Source organism: Physeter macrocephalus, chromosome 14, assembly GCF_002837175.3.
Source record: "Physeter macrocephalus isolate SW-GA chromosome 14, ASM283717v5, whole genome shotgun sequence".
Lineage (NCBI taxonomy): Eukaryota > Metazoa > Chordata > Mammalia > Artiodactyla > Physeteridae > Physeter > Physeter macrocephalus.
In genome coordinates this window covers 82,329,847-82,345,827 of record NC_041227.1, presented here as the reverse complement: position 1 = coordinate 82,345,827, position 15,981 = coordinate 82,329,847, and the positions used below count along the sequence as shown (strand labels likewise).

The window sequence follows — 15,981 nt, the reverse complement described above, 5'->3', positions numbered from 1 at the left end:
AGATTGCTTTTGCTATTTGGGGTCTTTTGTGTTTCCATACAAATTGTGAAATTTTTTTTTCTAGTTCTGTAAAAAATGCTAGTGGTAGTTTGATAGGGATTGCATTGAATCTGTAGATTGCTTTGGGTAGTAGAGTCATTTTCACAATGTTGATTCTTCCAATCCAAGAACATGGTATATTTCTCCACCTATTTGTATCATCTTTAATTTCTTTCATCAGTGTCTTATAGTTTTCTGCATACAAGTCTTTTGTCTCCTTAGGTAGGTTTATTCCTAGATATTTTATTCTTTTTGTTGCCGTGGTAAATGGGAGTGTTTTCTTAATTTCACTCTCAGATTTTTCATCCTTAGTGTATAAGAATGCCAGAGATTTCTGTGCATTAATTTTGTATCCTGCTACTTTACCAAATTCATTGATTAGCTGTAGTAGTTTTCTGGTAGCATCCTTAGGATTCTCTATGTATAGTATCATGTCATCTGCAAACAGTGACAGCTTTACTTCTTCTTTTCCTATTTGGATTCCTTTTTTTAAAAGCTATTTAAAATTTGGGAAACAATATGCCACCATGGAAGTACATTTAATAATACAGAAAGATGTCCATTATATATGGATAAGTGGGGAAATAAATTAAGATACAGCCTTTTTGTTAAAATATATATATATAAGAATAAAAATGAAATGGTGCAAAAAAAAAAAAAGGGACCCAAAAAACTCTTTTGAAATAAAATTTCCTATCCTCTATCACGCCAATCCAGAGTTAGCTTTGGCCTAAATTACATTAAGTCCTTCAGAGCTGTGTTCAGCTTAGCCTGGAAAAACGATCTCAGGAAACCCTCATGCATTACCTGATGGGAGCCAAGGGCAACAGCTCAGGAGATACTACATTCGCTCAGCACTGCTCCTTCCTTGGCATGTAACCCTGTCCTCACTCTCCCAGGCTTTGGGTTTAAAGGTAGGACTCATCCATCATATACCACCCGGCCCCAGCCATTCTTTCATCCAACCAACCGCCCACCCACCCACCCACTCATGCATCATACCTTGAGTTTCAGGTACTTCCTTCCTGGGCCCTGCCCATTCGGTCCCAGATCTATTCAGCACATAGAAAGGGAATGCATTCACTCATCCATCCAACCACCCACCCACCCATCATCCATCCACCCTCCTATCCACAACCCATCCATCAATCATACACCCAACCCATTCATTCATCTACACACTCATTCATCATACAGCCACTCATCCATCCATCCATCCACCCATCTCTGCCTCCTTCTCACCCATTCAACAAATTTCCAAGGTACCTGCTATAAAGCAAGCACAATGCTGAACCATAGGGCTTCAGAGACTGAAAGGGACACAGCCTTTCTCCCTGAGGAGCTCAGAGTCTAGAAGGAAAACCACTGTGGTTACAGATCAGGTGGGTGAGATGAGAGACAGAGCCAGGAGTAAAAGGCCTTGACTGGCATGTGTCTCTGCACCGGTGGTGCCTGCACACCAGCCCAGAGCTCCCAATCCCGAGACAGGCAGTTAGGATGGAGAGAAACGAGCGGAGTCGAGAAAGACTACGAGTCAAAGTCCATAGCAGTCAACAGTTGTGCTGACGTGTGGAGACGGGGGACGAAGCAGACGGCTTCTGGCTTGAGTAGCGGGTGGTGTATTCCTGAGAGAGGGAGCTCTACAGGGGAACACTGGTGAGCCTAATCCTGGATGAGCTGGGGCTGAGGACAGAACGGAGCCTGGCCCTCTGGGAAGAGATGTGGGCAGGAGATGGCGATGTGAGTCTTGACCGCCGCTGGCGGCGGGGGAGACAGCAGCCGGGGGAGGACGTACCACAGTGGGAGGTGGGTGAGGGCCGGGGGCTCCGGGGGGCAGGAAGAAGAAGAACAGACACCACAGACTGAGGAGGAGCCACCGGAGAGGTGGCTGGACCACTGGCAGGATCTGCAACCGTGGCAACCAGGGAGCAGTGGAGAGCAGCGGTGGCTGCGCAGGTTGAGGACCAGGATGGGGGCGGGGGGGTGCGCAGGAACGGAATCAGTGGTGACGGGTGCCGAGTCCAGGGCGGTGTCCAGACGGGGACCACAAGGGACACCTTCAAGCAGCTTGGTTTGAAGGAGAGGAGAGACAGGGGCAGTGGATGAAGGAGGACGGTTTTAGGGTGGGAAAGATCAGACAGGAAAAAGGAAAAGAGGCCTGAGCAGATGTATGCAGAGGACAGGGTTAGTAAAGCCACCTCCACTTCATTTATAGCCATCAGCAGCGGGTATCTGACAAGTAAACGGCTGCAAAACCACAGCCTGTCCTCAGTCCCCTCGATCGGTTCTAAAACGAAAGATAACTGACAGAGAAAGGTCTGTGGGGCAGGGTGGTCCTCACCTGAGACATGAGCGTGTCACAAGCGGAGGCCAAGCCGGTTCCAATGGAAATCCCAGCAACATTCACAACCTGCTAGGAACAGCAGACCAGGTGTGGCAAGCATGCGGGAGCAGCTGGTCATCTGTGTCTCAGATCACATGGTGTCCACACCGGTCCTTGTCGACTGTCACACAGAACGTACAGTCTAACTACAGGATCACAGTCACCTGCATCAACCAGGGGAGCCAGCAACCTAGTTTCTCCTAAACCCACAGCGCGTTACAACTTCTGTATTTAATGAAAGTGATGTTGTGGTTAACGCCTGGAGGTGATACCCCTGAGCCACGGTGTGCATTTAATGATAATAACAGCAAACCCGGACTGAGCACGTGCTACGTGCAGGGTCGTCCCGAGCCCTTCACACACACGGTGCCACGATCACTACTCCCATTTCATGGGTCATCTGAGTCACGGCAAATTTACAGCACTCGGATGGTGACCTGAAGCTGGGCAGCCTGGCCCCAGGCTCTGCTCCTCCAGTGAGAACGGCACTAGTTTAGTGTCAGCCTCCCGCCCAGACCCCACCCAGTGCCCCCCCACAACCAAGGGCACAAGCGGTAACCTGCAGGTAAGGGTCAGAGCCCAGCAGAGTAGGGTGGGGGGAGCTGAAGACCCTCGTTTCCATCCTGGGCTCACATTTAGCAGCGATGGCAGCCCCAGGATGACCTTCTCGGCTGAGCAAGACCACCGACTCCAGCCCCCAGGAGTCGGTGACAGGCCACCCTCAGAGGAGGAGGGGTATCCACCCCAAGATGCTCTCTGCTCTGAGTTCACCCAGGACAGCGTCAGGGCAAAAGCCCCAGAACACCTCGGCTTTCCAGGAAGAGAGAAAGATGAAGCATGCCAATTTCTCAAGAGTTTTGTATTGAAAAAAAATGTCACACGTGAGCCTTTTTTGGGTAAATGAATGCACTTTGGTGTCATTCTTCCTCTACAACTTCAAGTCCATCTGGGTCAAGTTACTATTCAGAGACGGCTTTGGTTAAAGTCAATGAGCTTTTACCAACCCAGCCCTGATGTCACACTTTCCCCTCCCAGCAGCCAGTGTGATAAAAGATGCACAGGAACTGCTACTGTATCTCTCAGAGCACCTTATCCGGGACACGGGCTTCCACAGCAGGGTGTCCACTTTATGAAACTACAAGAGAAACTCCCTATGACTCAGCATCAAGAAAAGCTGCTCTTCCCTGAGGGGTGGCTCAGGAACACTTGGGGAAACCACATGGGTGGGGAGTTCAGAGCAGATCTGCAGCCCCTCCGACGCCAGTCACCACCACCCCACCTTGCATCTTCTTCCATCCGTGTGTCTTGGACCCGACTCTATCTGCCTTTAAAGTATTTTTATAAACCAACTCAAATGCTTTGTGGAACCAGGTGGGTATATAGAAATGTTCTTTTCTTTTAAAACCAAACGCTTTTGTAAACCCTCTCATACTATATCCAGAGTTTTTTCACAAGGTAAAAAAATTTCTAACTGGGCCTGGCTTTCATAAATAGAGTTTTCTTGAAATGAGTCTATTGTCTCCCTAGCAATTTGTTACAGTTTGACAGCTGATTAAAAGCAAAAGTCTGGCCACCCACTGCCCGGGAAGACAGGCACAGACCCCCTTATCTAAGACCTTATCCACACAAATGCCTGACTTCGGAACATAACCCGCCTTCCCACATGCCCTTTTCAAGCCTGTCTGTATAACTTTAGGTTTGTATTTACTGTATTATTTTTTTTTCTTGTTAGTCACACACCAAATCTTTGTTTTTATTGAAATATAGTTGATTTACAATGTTCTTTTGGTTTCAGGTATACAGCAAAGTGATTCCGTTTTATATATGTGTATATGTATCCTTTTTTTTTTTTTTTTTTTTTTTTTTTTGCGACGCGGGCCTCACTGTTGTGGCCTCTCCCGTTGCAGAGCTTTTTTTTTGTGGTATGCGGGCCCCTCACTGTTGTGGCCTCTCCCATTGTGGAGCACAGGCTCCGGACGCGCAGGCTCAGCGGCCGTGGCTCACGGGCCCAGCCGCTCCGCGGCATGTGGGATCCTCCCGGACCGGGGCACGAACCCGCGTCCCCTGCATCGGCAGGCGGACTCTCAACCGCTGCGCCACCAGGGAGGCCCGGATCTATTCTTTGTTAGATTCGATTCCATTGTGGTTTATCACAGGATATTGAGTCCCCTGTGCCGTACAGTAGGTCCTTGCTGGGTATATTCCTATTTTATTTTTACTTCAAAAACTAGGAACTCTTCCGTTACCCTCTTATCATTGAGTGCTTTAGGGGAAAAACAGCAAGAGGGAAAGAATCACCAAAAAACACATCTAAAATCTGAATTCCCCTCCCAAGATAGGTTTCAAAATAGTTTTGGTGAAATAAATGAAATAAACAGGCACCGTGGGATTCTACAGGCATACACAATCATCACGCTTTAAACCCTCACCGTGTTACAGATGGGAAAACATAGTAGAGCTGAGGAGAAAAACATACGTTCAGGGGACGCCTGGGTGAGAGCGGCTGCTCGGGTCTCCGAAGTTACGCATTTCTGGGACGTCTGCTGGGGCCGCATCTCTGCTGGTACCAGGCTCAGCAAAAGTTAACAGGAGCTGGCCGCTCACAAGAAAGCAGGCAGAGACAGACGAGCACAGCCCAGAGGAGCGGGCCCTGGGCTGCCCGGGAGTCCTCAGGGACAGTTTTGTGCAGGTGACCCTGCCCTGTCTAGGCAGACACACCCGGACCTCGCATGCAGGTGACAGAAAGCAGTGGCACCACGAGCAGGGTGCTGAGATGCCCGGAGGCCAGAAGCCGGGAGGGGCGCGACTCTGGCTGCAGAATGGGGGAGGGCAGGATGCAGTCAGGGCGGGAGGAGGGGAGGCCGTGCGGCTGGCAGGAGGCATGAAGGCCGAGCTGGGAGAGTGTGGCAGGAAACAGGAAAAAAGGTGATTTTCAGAAATGTGGGACGCTTCCCTGGTGGCGCAGTGGTCGAGAGCCCGCCTGCCGATGCAGGGGACGCGGGTTCGTGCCCCGGTCCGGGAAGATACCACGTGCCGCGGAGCGGCTGGGCCCGTGAGCCGTGACCGCTGAGCCTGGGCGTCCGGAGCCTGCGCTCCGCGACTGGAGAGGCCACGACAGGGAAGATACCACGTGCCGCGGAGCGGCTGGGCCCGTGAGCCGTGACCGCTGAGCCTGGGCGTCCGGAGCCTGCGCTCCGCGACGGGAGAGGCCACGACAGTGAGAGGCCCGCGCACCGCGATGAAGAGTGGCCTCCGCTCGCCGCAACTGGAGGAAGCCCTCGCACAGAAACGAAGGCCCAACACAGCAATCAATCAATCAATTAAAAAAAAAAAAAAGAAATGTGGGAAATTAAGGCAGCAGGGCTTGCTGACTGACGCAGACAGGGGGCCGTGTGTGGGGTGCTCCCAGGGCAGGATGGTCACCAACAAGCAGAGGAGGAGGGGGAAGAGAAGAAGCCAGAAGGGGAACCGGGGGGGACTGGCAGGTGCGCGAGTTCCCAGGAGGGAGGTGGGGGAAGGCGGCCAGGTGAGGGCAAGTTCTCTGGAGACTGCGGGGGGGGGGGTCACTGGCAACTTTCGGAAGAGTAGGTTAAATGGAACAGTGGGGAAATAGAGGCCAGTTTGCAATGGGGAGAAAAGGAAAATGAAGACGCAGTGGAGACTTTCTGGCAAAGAGCGTAAGTGGATAGAGGCCAGAGAGGGGGCTGCTCAAGGAGAGACTTGGATACTTTATCGTAATTCAGTAGCACTAGTGAAAGGGAAGGGGCTGGAGAAGAAAGGATGGTTCTGAGCCCAGGTAGAAGGCGGGTCCCAAAGAAAAGAGTGATGAGAGACTTCCCTGGTGGCACAGTGGTTAAGAATCCGCCTGCCGACGCAGGGGACACGGGTTCGAGCCCTGGTCCGGGAAGATCCCACATGCCGCGGAGCAACTAAGCCCGTGAGCCACAACTACTGAGCCTGCCCGTCCGGAGCCTGTGCTCCACAACAAGCCACCGCAATGAGAAGCCCGCGCAGCACAACAAAGAGTAGCCCCCGCTTGCCGCAACTGGAGAAAAGCCCGCGCGCAGCAACGGATACCCAACCAATGCAGCCACAAATAAATAAAATTTTTAAAAAGAGAGAGAAGAGTGATGGGGATCCAGGTGGCAGGGCTGAAGGAAGAGGGGGGAGTCGGGCACTGACTGGCCCTGGATTCTGGGAGGGGGCCAAGCGGGGGCTGCAGAGCGAGCGAGGACAGAGGGGTCCCGCACGGGAAACGCCCTTGAGGGCAGAGGACAGGCGGCAAGGGTGTGAGGACTTGACAGGGCTCCGGGGATAAAGGGTGGTGAGCGGAAGTGTAAAGTTCAAAGCTTCTGCTGTGGGTGCACACGGAGGGCTGGAAATGTGCAGGGCGTGGGGCCCGACGTGCATCCGGGGGTCCTGGAAGCCAGCGAGATGGAGGGAGGTGGACCCACACACCCAACGAGACAAGCACTCAGGTCCTGAGGTTGTCAGTGAACCCAGAAGAGGCCACGTACAGCTCATCAACAAGGAAAAGTACAGGATGGTGCACCAGATAGGTTGCCCAAAACTGGGTGCTGGGAAAGGAGAGTCTGCATGCAAAAGAATGAAACTGGACCCCTATCTCACACCATACACAAAATCAACTCAAAATGGGTGAAAGACTTGAACATGAGACCTAAAACCATAAAACTCCTGGAAGAAGACTTAGGCGGTAAGCTCCTTTAACAAGTCTTGGGCATGATTTTTTGGATCTGACACCAAAATCAAAGGCAAGGAAAGCAAAAATAAATGGGACTACATGAAACTAAAAAGCTTCTGCACAGCAAAGGAAACCATCAACAAAATGAAAAGGCAACCTACCAAACGGGTTCACCCAATAATAGACCTGTAAATAAAATGTCTGATTCCACATATCAAGGTGGTCTCAACCATAAGGAAAACTTCTGTGGCCCCGCCATGATCTTAGGGCTCTACCCACCTGGGTGGGAACAGGAGGGGCATTTTCTGAGACTGGGAAAGACCATCTGCCATTACCAGCAGGAGAAGCTTTTCACCTTCTTTGAAAGCATGGATGAAACGCAGGAGAGAGGCAGCTTTCCACTACATCACCAACAAAAATGCAGGGACTTCAAAGGGGGTGTAATTTCAATCCATGGTGGAAAGGAGACACGTTATTACAAGGCTGAAATAGCACCACCTTAATGAACTGTGTAATTCAAACTAACAGCAGTCAACCTAGTTCTAGATATGTTATCTGGTTTAACTTCATAATAGGGAGGGGAAAAAAATGCAGCTCTTTTAGTTCTACCAGCAGAGTTTGCCTCATTGCTACGAATTCTTTGCAATACCTGGTCCCCAGACCAATTAGAGGTCAGTCGCCATGGGATGGTTTGAGAGTACGGAGAACACCTTTTCTAAGTAGTTGACACAACCTCCTTCCAAATCTAACGATAGGGTAATGGAACCCCCGGGTCAAGCTCGGACCCTGTGAAGGTGCAGGTGTCAGACATCACGCAATTCAAATTCCAGGCTTTTCCAAGTCGTCAGCTCCCCCCCCCCGCCACAAAAAAAGAAAAGAATGTAAAAACCTACCGAGACAGCAAGCGTCACCGCATCCAGCTCGACCTTGCCCAGGTGTCCGCAGAATACGGAGCTGACGAGGCTGATGAGAAAGATCAGCGGCTGCGCGAGGAACTGGGGGGAGGAAAGCGGAGGACAGCGCGTTACACCGACGCTCCCGCCCGAGACGGCGCGGGACGGCACTGGTCCACCGGCCGCACCGCGGGGAGAGGGGCCACGGGATGAGGGACCGCGGGGAGAGGGGCCACGGGATGAGGGACCGCGGCGCCGCGCACTCACCACTGGGCCCGCGAGCGCCGCCAGCTCCGCCGCCTCGCGCCCCACGTCGGGCGGCAGCGCGCCCCGCAGAGGCCGCAGGCATTCGCGCCAGCCGGGCGTCCCAGGCCGCTGGGCGCCGCCGCGGGCGGACGAGGGGCTCTCGGCGGTGGGCGGCGCGGGGGCGGCGGGGGTCTCCATGCCGTCGCGGGAGAGGCTCGGCGGCGGGCGCGCCCGCTCCCGGAGTGCGCGGGGGGCGGCGGGGGCGGTGGCCTGATAGGGTGGGGGCTGGGTGGGCGGGGCGGCGGGCGGTGGCGGGATTGGGGGTGGGGAGGCCCCGCCCCGCCCCGCCCCGCCCAGCCCTCCCCCTACCGCCGCCGCCCCCGGCCCCCGCCTTCCGCGGCCCACGGGAGTCGGGGGAGGGGCGGCCTTGATGGGGGGCGCGGAAGGGGCAGGTGGGAACAGTGCAAGGGGGCCGAGTCAGCCTTCGCTGGTTTCCGGGTGATGTCTCCCCCCGGGCTGGGTCAAAGAATTTACTCCCCGCGGGGCTGAGCTCCCTGCCGCCCGCAATTTGCAGCGGGTAGGACGAGCCCCCGTGCCCGGTGGGGAGGTGACAAAGAACTCGGGGTGCCCGGTGGGGAGGGAACGAAAAGCCGGGACGGGGGCTTTGCTGGGGCCCCACCGCGTGGGCCATCTTGGGTGCAGCCTTCGTCTTGGTCCCTGGAAGGTGACCCTCCACTTAACTGACCCAAGAGGAATGAAGCGCTGAGGGTGGAGATGCCTTAAGGGAGTACCTCCACCTCCCCGCGCCGAAATCTGCCCTGGGGTGTTTTTCACTCAAAGGAGCTACCTTTTCTCATTTTTTCCATTATCTGTTCGCCACGCCTAGCAGTTTGTGTCCACCCCGGAACGCGGCGTACTTAGTAGGTAGTAAGGCTTGCCAAGCTAACAGCGTGGAGCTAGCCCGGCAAGGCGGCACCCAAGAATGACCCCTTAATCCAAGGCCGCCGTTGACTCGCCCTCCCACCCGCTAAGAGGAGTTAGCATTGATTGGATTTTCACAGCTCCAAAGACTTTCCCAATAATTGCCAAGGCCAAGGAGAAGAGCGCATTCATTAAAACCTCATCTTTTTGAGATGGGGCCGCGCAAAACCTTCTGGATATACCGCGTCTCTGCCACTAATAGCCTGCACCTTTTTTAAGACGAGGACAGGCCCAAACAAGACGAATAGGGCCTGCCCAGGACCCCATCCTCCCCTCTCCTAGAACACTCTTCATTTTTGCTGCCTTCCAACTTTATCAACCCTTCCTTCTATCAAAATAGGAAAGGGTCTGATTGTTCCCTCCAGTTTGCCTGGATTAGCTCTTCGAAGCCTGTATTTCTCTCTGTGGGATGCCCACCACTGAAAAACAAAGTGCTGGTCCTTCATCCCTCCCTGCGCCTGCCAACATGTCAATCCAAACCCGTGTTAAGACAGGCCCTTGACAGGAAGCATGCTAATCGATGCCACCTGACTCCTCTCTTCTTGGTAATCTGTCTTCTCCCCTTTTAAGTGTCTTAAGCATGTCTACTACCCTTGGTACCAAATGAATATTAACAAATGTCGTTTCCCGCTGAATAATAATCTAAGGGAGGATATATTGTAAATATATGAGGGAAGATATATTGTAAAATGTATTTTAAATAATTCACATAGTAAGAATCCTTAAGTCCTTGGTATATGGGTTTGTGTCTAAAAAAAAGTAATCAGTAATCAATATACAAAGCCATACATACATCGATGCATCCGGTACACAGTGTGGTCTTCGGTTGAAATGGCGGTGGATGTAATCTTCCAGACGTTGTTTTGGACAAGCATGTACTTTTTACCTTCCTTCCTTTTCTTCATCAGAAAATATATCTTGGAACTCTCAGTTCTTGACCTCCATGGGCACAGCTGAAAAACGTTAACTGAAAACGAACTGCCACCTTTAGGCCAGTGAATTTTTGTTGGTAAGGTCAGAAGCATCCCCTGGCCTACTCTCTCTCACTCTCTCTCTCTCTCTCTCTCTCTCTGTCTGTCTCGCCACATCACTGAATTCTGACATAGACTCTCACTAAAATCCCCACCAGCAAGACGACAATGACCCCAAAGAGAAGACCCCTCGCCGCAGCACCAGCTGTCTCCCAGACAATTTCCACGCGGCCCTTAGATGAACCTCAAGACACTCTTCCTGGCGTGTCTGCTGATCCGACTGAATCTCCTCTTTTTTTTTTCAACATCTCTTATCCACATTCCTCCATGGTTTTCAGGGCCTGCTGGAGAGGAAAAGGAACTCAGTGCCTTAAAAGGGTGTTTTTCTTCTGTATAAAAGGAGATGCATGTAGGCACTACTAGCTGGGAGAATGGTAATTCAAGAAGCAGTTGCTACCGTGGAGAATAAAGGAAATCCTGTGTCAGGTGCTGTCCACTCACCCACAGACACGGACTGGATCCCGCTGCAGTCAGCTGGGGTCCTCAGGGGCTCTGCCCCACCAAGTAACGCAACAAATAAGGTAGCTCTCTAGGTTAAGAGGCTTCGGGGAAATGTTCAAGGGGCCAGCACTCATTGAATTAGCATCTCAAAAAGAGAATAAGGCCAGTGGAGGAGAAAGATGACCTAAGAGATGATTCAAGGCCGTTCACAGCACTGGGGAGAGATGTGAGTGTTCCCATGAGAGGGCCTGCTAAGTACCAGGCAGGACAGTGACCCAGACCTAGATTTAGTCCAGGATGCCTCAGGAGAGTAACAATAAGGAAAATACCCTAAATGCTTGCATCAGTGCTGAATTGATCACCTGCAGCTTTGAATGATCTGTGGCAGTGTGTCTGTGTCTGCAATTAAAGCAAACAAACTTCGGGGGCTTCCCTGGTGGCACAGTGGTTGGGAATCCGCCTGTCAATGCAGGGGGCACGGGTTCGAGCCCTGGCCCAGGAAGACCCCACATGCAGTGGAACAACTAAGCCCGTGCGCCACAACTACTGATAGGCTGTGCTCTAGAGCCCGCGTGCCACAACTACTGAGCCCGCGTGCCACAACTACTGAGCCCGCGCTCCTAGATCCCGTGCTCTACAACAAGAGAAGCCACCGCAATGAGAAGCCCACGCACCGCAACGAAGAGTAGCCCCCACTCGCCACAACTAGAGAAAGCCCGCGCACAGCAACGAAGACCCAACGCAGCCAAAAATAAAAACTAAATAAAAAAGCAAACAGGCTTCAACTGTTTACCTGAAATTGGGTGTTCCTTATCATTTGTTTCTGAGACATTATTGCCCTATTTAAGTGGGAGCTCAGCACAGCAAATCTAGTTGTGAACACCTAGACAGGCCCGTCCCAAGAGCAGGGGCAACTGTGTCATACCTGGGCAAAGTGGGTCCTGGGAGAGAGCAGCAGTCCTGTCCTGGGCCACATTTCGTTTCAAATTGGCATGTACCTGAGCCTAGAAAACGAGACAAAGTCAATCCACAGGCTTCACCACGGTGCTAATCAAACACTTGCTGAATTCCCCAGTGGAGCCATTTTCTTTAACTGACGCGTAACATGGGAGCCTCTCTAGTTATCAAGTACAGGATCACCTTTTGTAACGATTGACGTGGGGTCAGTGGGTGGAGAAGGTTGGATGGAAAAAAGATGAGGGCAAGTCGGGGACCAGGATCCTGTAGAATTCTCCCTTCCTCGTCCTTCACCTCTTTTCTCCATCACCTATTTAACACCCTACACTGACCCTAGGACGTTTACAGACAAAGATGCCCACAGGTATCTTAATGAAACACTGGGAGATCATAAAAACAGGATAAATATCAGGATGAATTTGATGGCATTCCACCTTTCTCTCCAGTTCTAAAGCTTGTCCTGAAATTGGCTTTTCAGGAACAGAGGTGGAAGTTTAGCATAGGACCCAGGGAAGAAAAGAGCTCCCTGTTTTTCTATCTGATGAATAAACAAAGGGGAACAGATAAAGCCAGGGTCACCGGCCCTTCACATCTGAATTAAGTCCAGTTAAAACAATGACATATACTCAATATTTTGTATAAGGGAAAAGAATCTGAAAAATAATACACACACACACACCCCATATATATGTATATGGGGTGTGTGTGTGTGTGTATATATATATATGTATAACTAAATCACTGTGCTGTACGCCTGAAACTAACACAACATTGTAAATCAACTATAATAAAATAAAATAAAACAACAATGACAAAATAGCATTTATAATAAAAGAGAAAAGAACCTTCCAAAATAAGGGAGAGAGAGGTAAAACTGGATCTGTGTGTTTTCCAGGAGAGGACAGCAAGGAGCGTAGTTACCTGCTGACAGGCTTTTTTCCAATATAGCCGGGCAATAAAGCCTAGAAACACACAGCCTGAGAGACAGCACAGATGATGATCCGTAACCACAGACCTGGAAGTGGAAATATTTAATAGAGCTTAATTCAGTGGAAAACCAGCCGCCCTGGGGTGTATGTTTCTCCTAAGTACTTCTGAGAATCTGCTTTCATGGCTGAGGTGGAGCCCATGGTGAGCCAGAAACCTCCACCCTGCTCTCCCTGTTAGTTTCCAGAAGGTTCCAGGAAGCCCAGAAACCCCTGAGGCCACCTTCCAGGTTTCTGGATCTCAGAACAAACATTCAGAGGCTTTGGCTTTAAGAAAACTGCCAATTATAAGGAAATACTCAAAGACAAACTATTGATACTTGCTAACAGTACTTCCAAACCACTATGCCCCGTTTTCCTCACCAAAGGGGATGCAGATGTTGGGAGACCCCTGGCGGTCCAGGGGACTCGGCAGTCTCACTGCCGAGGGCCTGGGTTCAATCCCTGGTCGGGGAACTAAGGTCCCACGAGCCGCGTGGCGCGTCCCCCCACCCCCCAAAAATGCACGTGTCGCCAGCCCTGTAAAGGACTGATGCTCCCTCCGTCGGAGCTTCGTGTATGCAAGACCTGACTTGCTCTGGCTTCAGCAGCTCCCAGGGCAGGATTATCCCCACAGAGGTGACTACACAGAAGGAGTGGCTCAGTGGGAGTGGAGGATGGGAGAAGCCTCTCGGGTCTCAAAGTACCGTAAAAACTCTGCCCCATTAACCCACACAGGACCCAGAGGGAGACCCCAGGTGACGAGAGTTCTTTTGGCCAAGAGCGAAGCCACGTCAGAATCAGAAACTCCAAGCTGGGAGAGCCTGCATATACGCGTGGTGGACGGTGGCCACAGCACTCAGACTATATACAAGAAGAGAACTCTGACCCACAATCTAAAGCAACCTGCCCAGAGAGCCAACCCCTTATCTGTAATAAACAACCCATAAGCCAGCCTACGTCAGACTCCTGAGAGGCCAGATTATCCCTATCTCCGGGGATAATCCAAGAAGCTAAATAATAACTTCTGCAAGAATTGACCCCAAATGTCCAAGCCTCCATCAGTAACTGACAGCTTCCCTAATTTTTGTCCCTGTTTCCAACTCAGGACCAGCCAGAGAAAGGCAGACATGGCCCCTGACCAAGCACACAGGACGCCCCACTTCCGGTCAGCCGGCCTCCAGCCCCTCCAGGCCAGCAGCCTCCAGCAGGGCAGCCCTGAGCCTCCCCTCTGTCCCGCCGTGAATCCTTCCTTCTCAACCCGCCTTGGAGTCTCTGCCAGATTCCAGTGCTAGTGGCTGACACCCCCCACCCCCCGCCACACACACACAGCTGGGCGTGAAGAGCCTTTGCTGGTCCCCTTCGGCTGGTCTGCATTTATGTTCACACCTTCTAGTTCCTTCCTCCACACAGGCCAAACTCAGTTGGAAGCCAGAGGACAAGGGTCACAGTGACCGGTGCATAGAAGAGTCACATGGGAGGGTCATACACTGGGTCAGACACAGAGGGGGCTGTAAACGTCGACGTCACAAATGGGAGACCCAGGAGAGATGTCACATTAGGACGGGGCCAGGGACAACGGGTCACACCTGTGACATATGGAAGTCCCCCACGGGGTCATGCAGGGGCCTCCAGAGGAGCCCTCATCTGCTCCACCTGTCCCCACACAAGCCACCGCCAGGGGCCTCCCATCCCAGAGCCTAGACACGGATGTCAGAGGTTTTGTTCTAGAAACGTCTTCTCTGCCTGTGCCCCTCAGGTGCCCGGGTCCCTTAGTCCCTGAGGCTTTTTGCTGTCTGCACTTCCTGCCTGCCCAACACCCTGTCATTAAAAACTGTCCACGCCCAAGTGTCCTTGGGAAGGTCTTCCTGTGTCCTACAGCAACCACCCGTGTGAATAACTTTTTTTGGATGAGATAATATATTCACTTTGCGGCAAAAAATCAAAACATCATAAAAATGCGTGTGAAGCATTTTCTTCCCACCTTTGCCCTCTCTGACCTTATTCCTTCTAACTAGTTGTTGGTGTCTTTTATAAAAACTATCAATTTGGGGCTTCCCTGGTGGCGCAGTGGTTGAGAATCCGCCTGCCGATGCAGGGGACACGGGTTCGTGCCCCGGTCCGGGAAGATCCCACATGCCGCGGAGCGGCTGGGCCCGTGAGCCATGGCCGCTGAGCCTGTGCGTCCGGAGCCTGCGCTCCGCAACGGGAGAGGCCACAACAGTGAGAGGCCCGCATACCGAAAAAAGAAAAAAAAAAAAAAACTATCAATTTCCGTACATTACTTTCGTATTTCACCATCTAACTGATGTCTTTTGCTTTCAGTAATTTTTCAGCCATTTTAGGTCCTTCAGTTATGCAATCACATCTTCTGTAAATAATGACAGTAGTTTTTTTTAATGACAGTAGTTTTATCTGCTCCTTTGCAATGTTTATACTTTTTTAAAAAATTGTCTAAGTGTACGCTTTTGTCTTTGACCTAGGAAGTAACTTAGAACTGTTTTCTTTTTTCTTTTTTTTTTTCTGGCTGAGCCACGCTGCTTGTGGAATCTTAGTTCCCTGAACCAGGGGCCACTGGCAGTGACAGTACCGAGTCCTAACTACTGGACCACTGGGGAACTCCTAGAAGTGTTTTCAAATACCCTAATTTTGGTAAGCTTTTTCTGACTGTTCTAGCTTCATCGTAATTTGCTCAGAGAAAGTGACCTGAGTAATACATATGCTTTGAAATTTGTTGAGATTTAGTTTATATTCTAGAAGGTGATCACATTTTTATAAAATGTTCCATGTGACTCAAGAACGTTGCTCTCTAATTATTGTATGCAGTGTTCTCCCTGTGTCCACTTGATCAACATTGTTAATTTTATTATTCAAATCTTTATATTTTTTTTTGAATTTTTGAATTTTATTTTATTTATTTTTTTAATACAGCAGGTTCTTATTAGTTATCTATTTTATACATACTAGTGTATACATGTCAATGCCAATCTTCCAATTCATCCACCCACCACACCACCACCCCGCCACTTTCCCCGCTTGGTGTCCATACGTTTGTTCTCTACACCTGTGTCTATATTTCTGCCCTGCAAACAGGTTCACCTGTACCATTTTTCTAGGTTCCACATTTATGCGTTAATATACGATATTTGTTTTTCTCTTTCTGACTTTCTTCACTCTGTATGACAGTCTCTAGATCCATCCACATCTCTACAAATGACCCAATTTCTTTCACTTTTATGGCTGAGTAATATTCCATCATACATATGTACCATATCTTCTTTTTTTTTTTTTTTGCGGTACGCGGGCCTCTCACCGCTGTGGCCTCTCCCGTTGCGGAGCACAG

General features: G+C 51.0%; 1 protein-coding gene and 1 pseudogene across 1 annotated transcript in view; one reads left to right on the top strand and one right to left on the bottom strand.

The window, feature by feature from the left end:
• Window positions 1–8,461, bottom strand: part of SLC47A1 (solute carrier family 47 member 1) — a 52,961-nt gene extending 44,500 nt beyond the window's left edge. Inside the window, exons 1-3 of the mRNA XM_055089769.1 lie at window positions 8,285–8,461; window positions 8,018–8,119; window positions 2,381–2,449 (exon numbers count right to left, since the gene is read on the bottom strand). Of these exons, the coding sequence (XP_054945744.1) occupies window positions 2,381–2,449; window positions 8,018–8,119; window positions 8,285–8,461 (348 nt within the window). The remainder of the gene's footprint in view (window positions 1–2,380; window positions 2,450–8,017; window positions 8,120–8,284) is intronic.
• Window positions 8,462–12,027: 3,566 nt separating this feature from the next.
• LOC112065976 (receptor-binding cancer antigen expressed on SiSo cells-like) overlaps window positions 12,028–15,981 on the top strand; it is a 14,021-nt pseudogene continuing 10,067 nt past the window's right edge.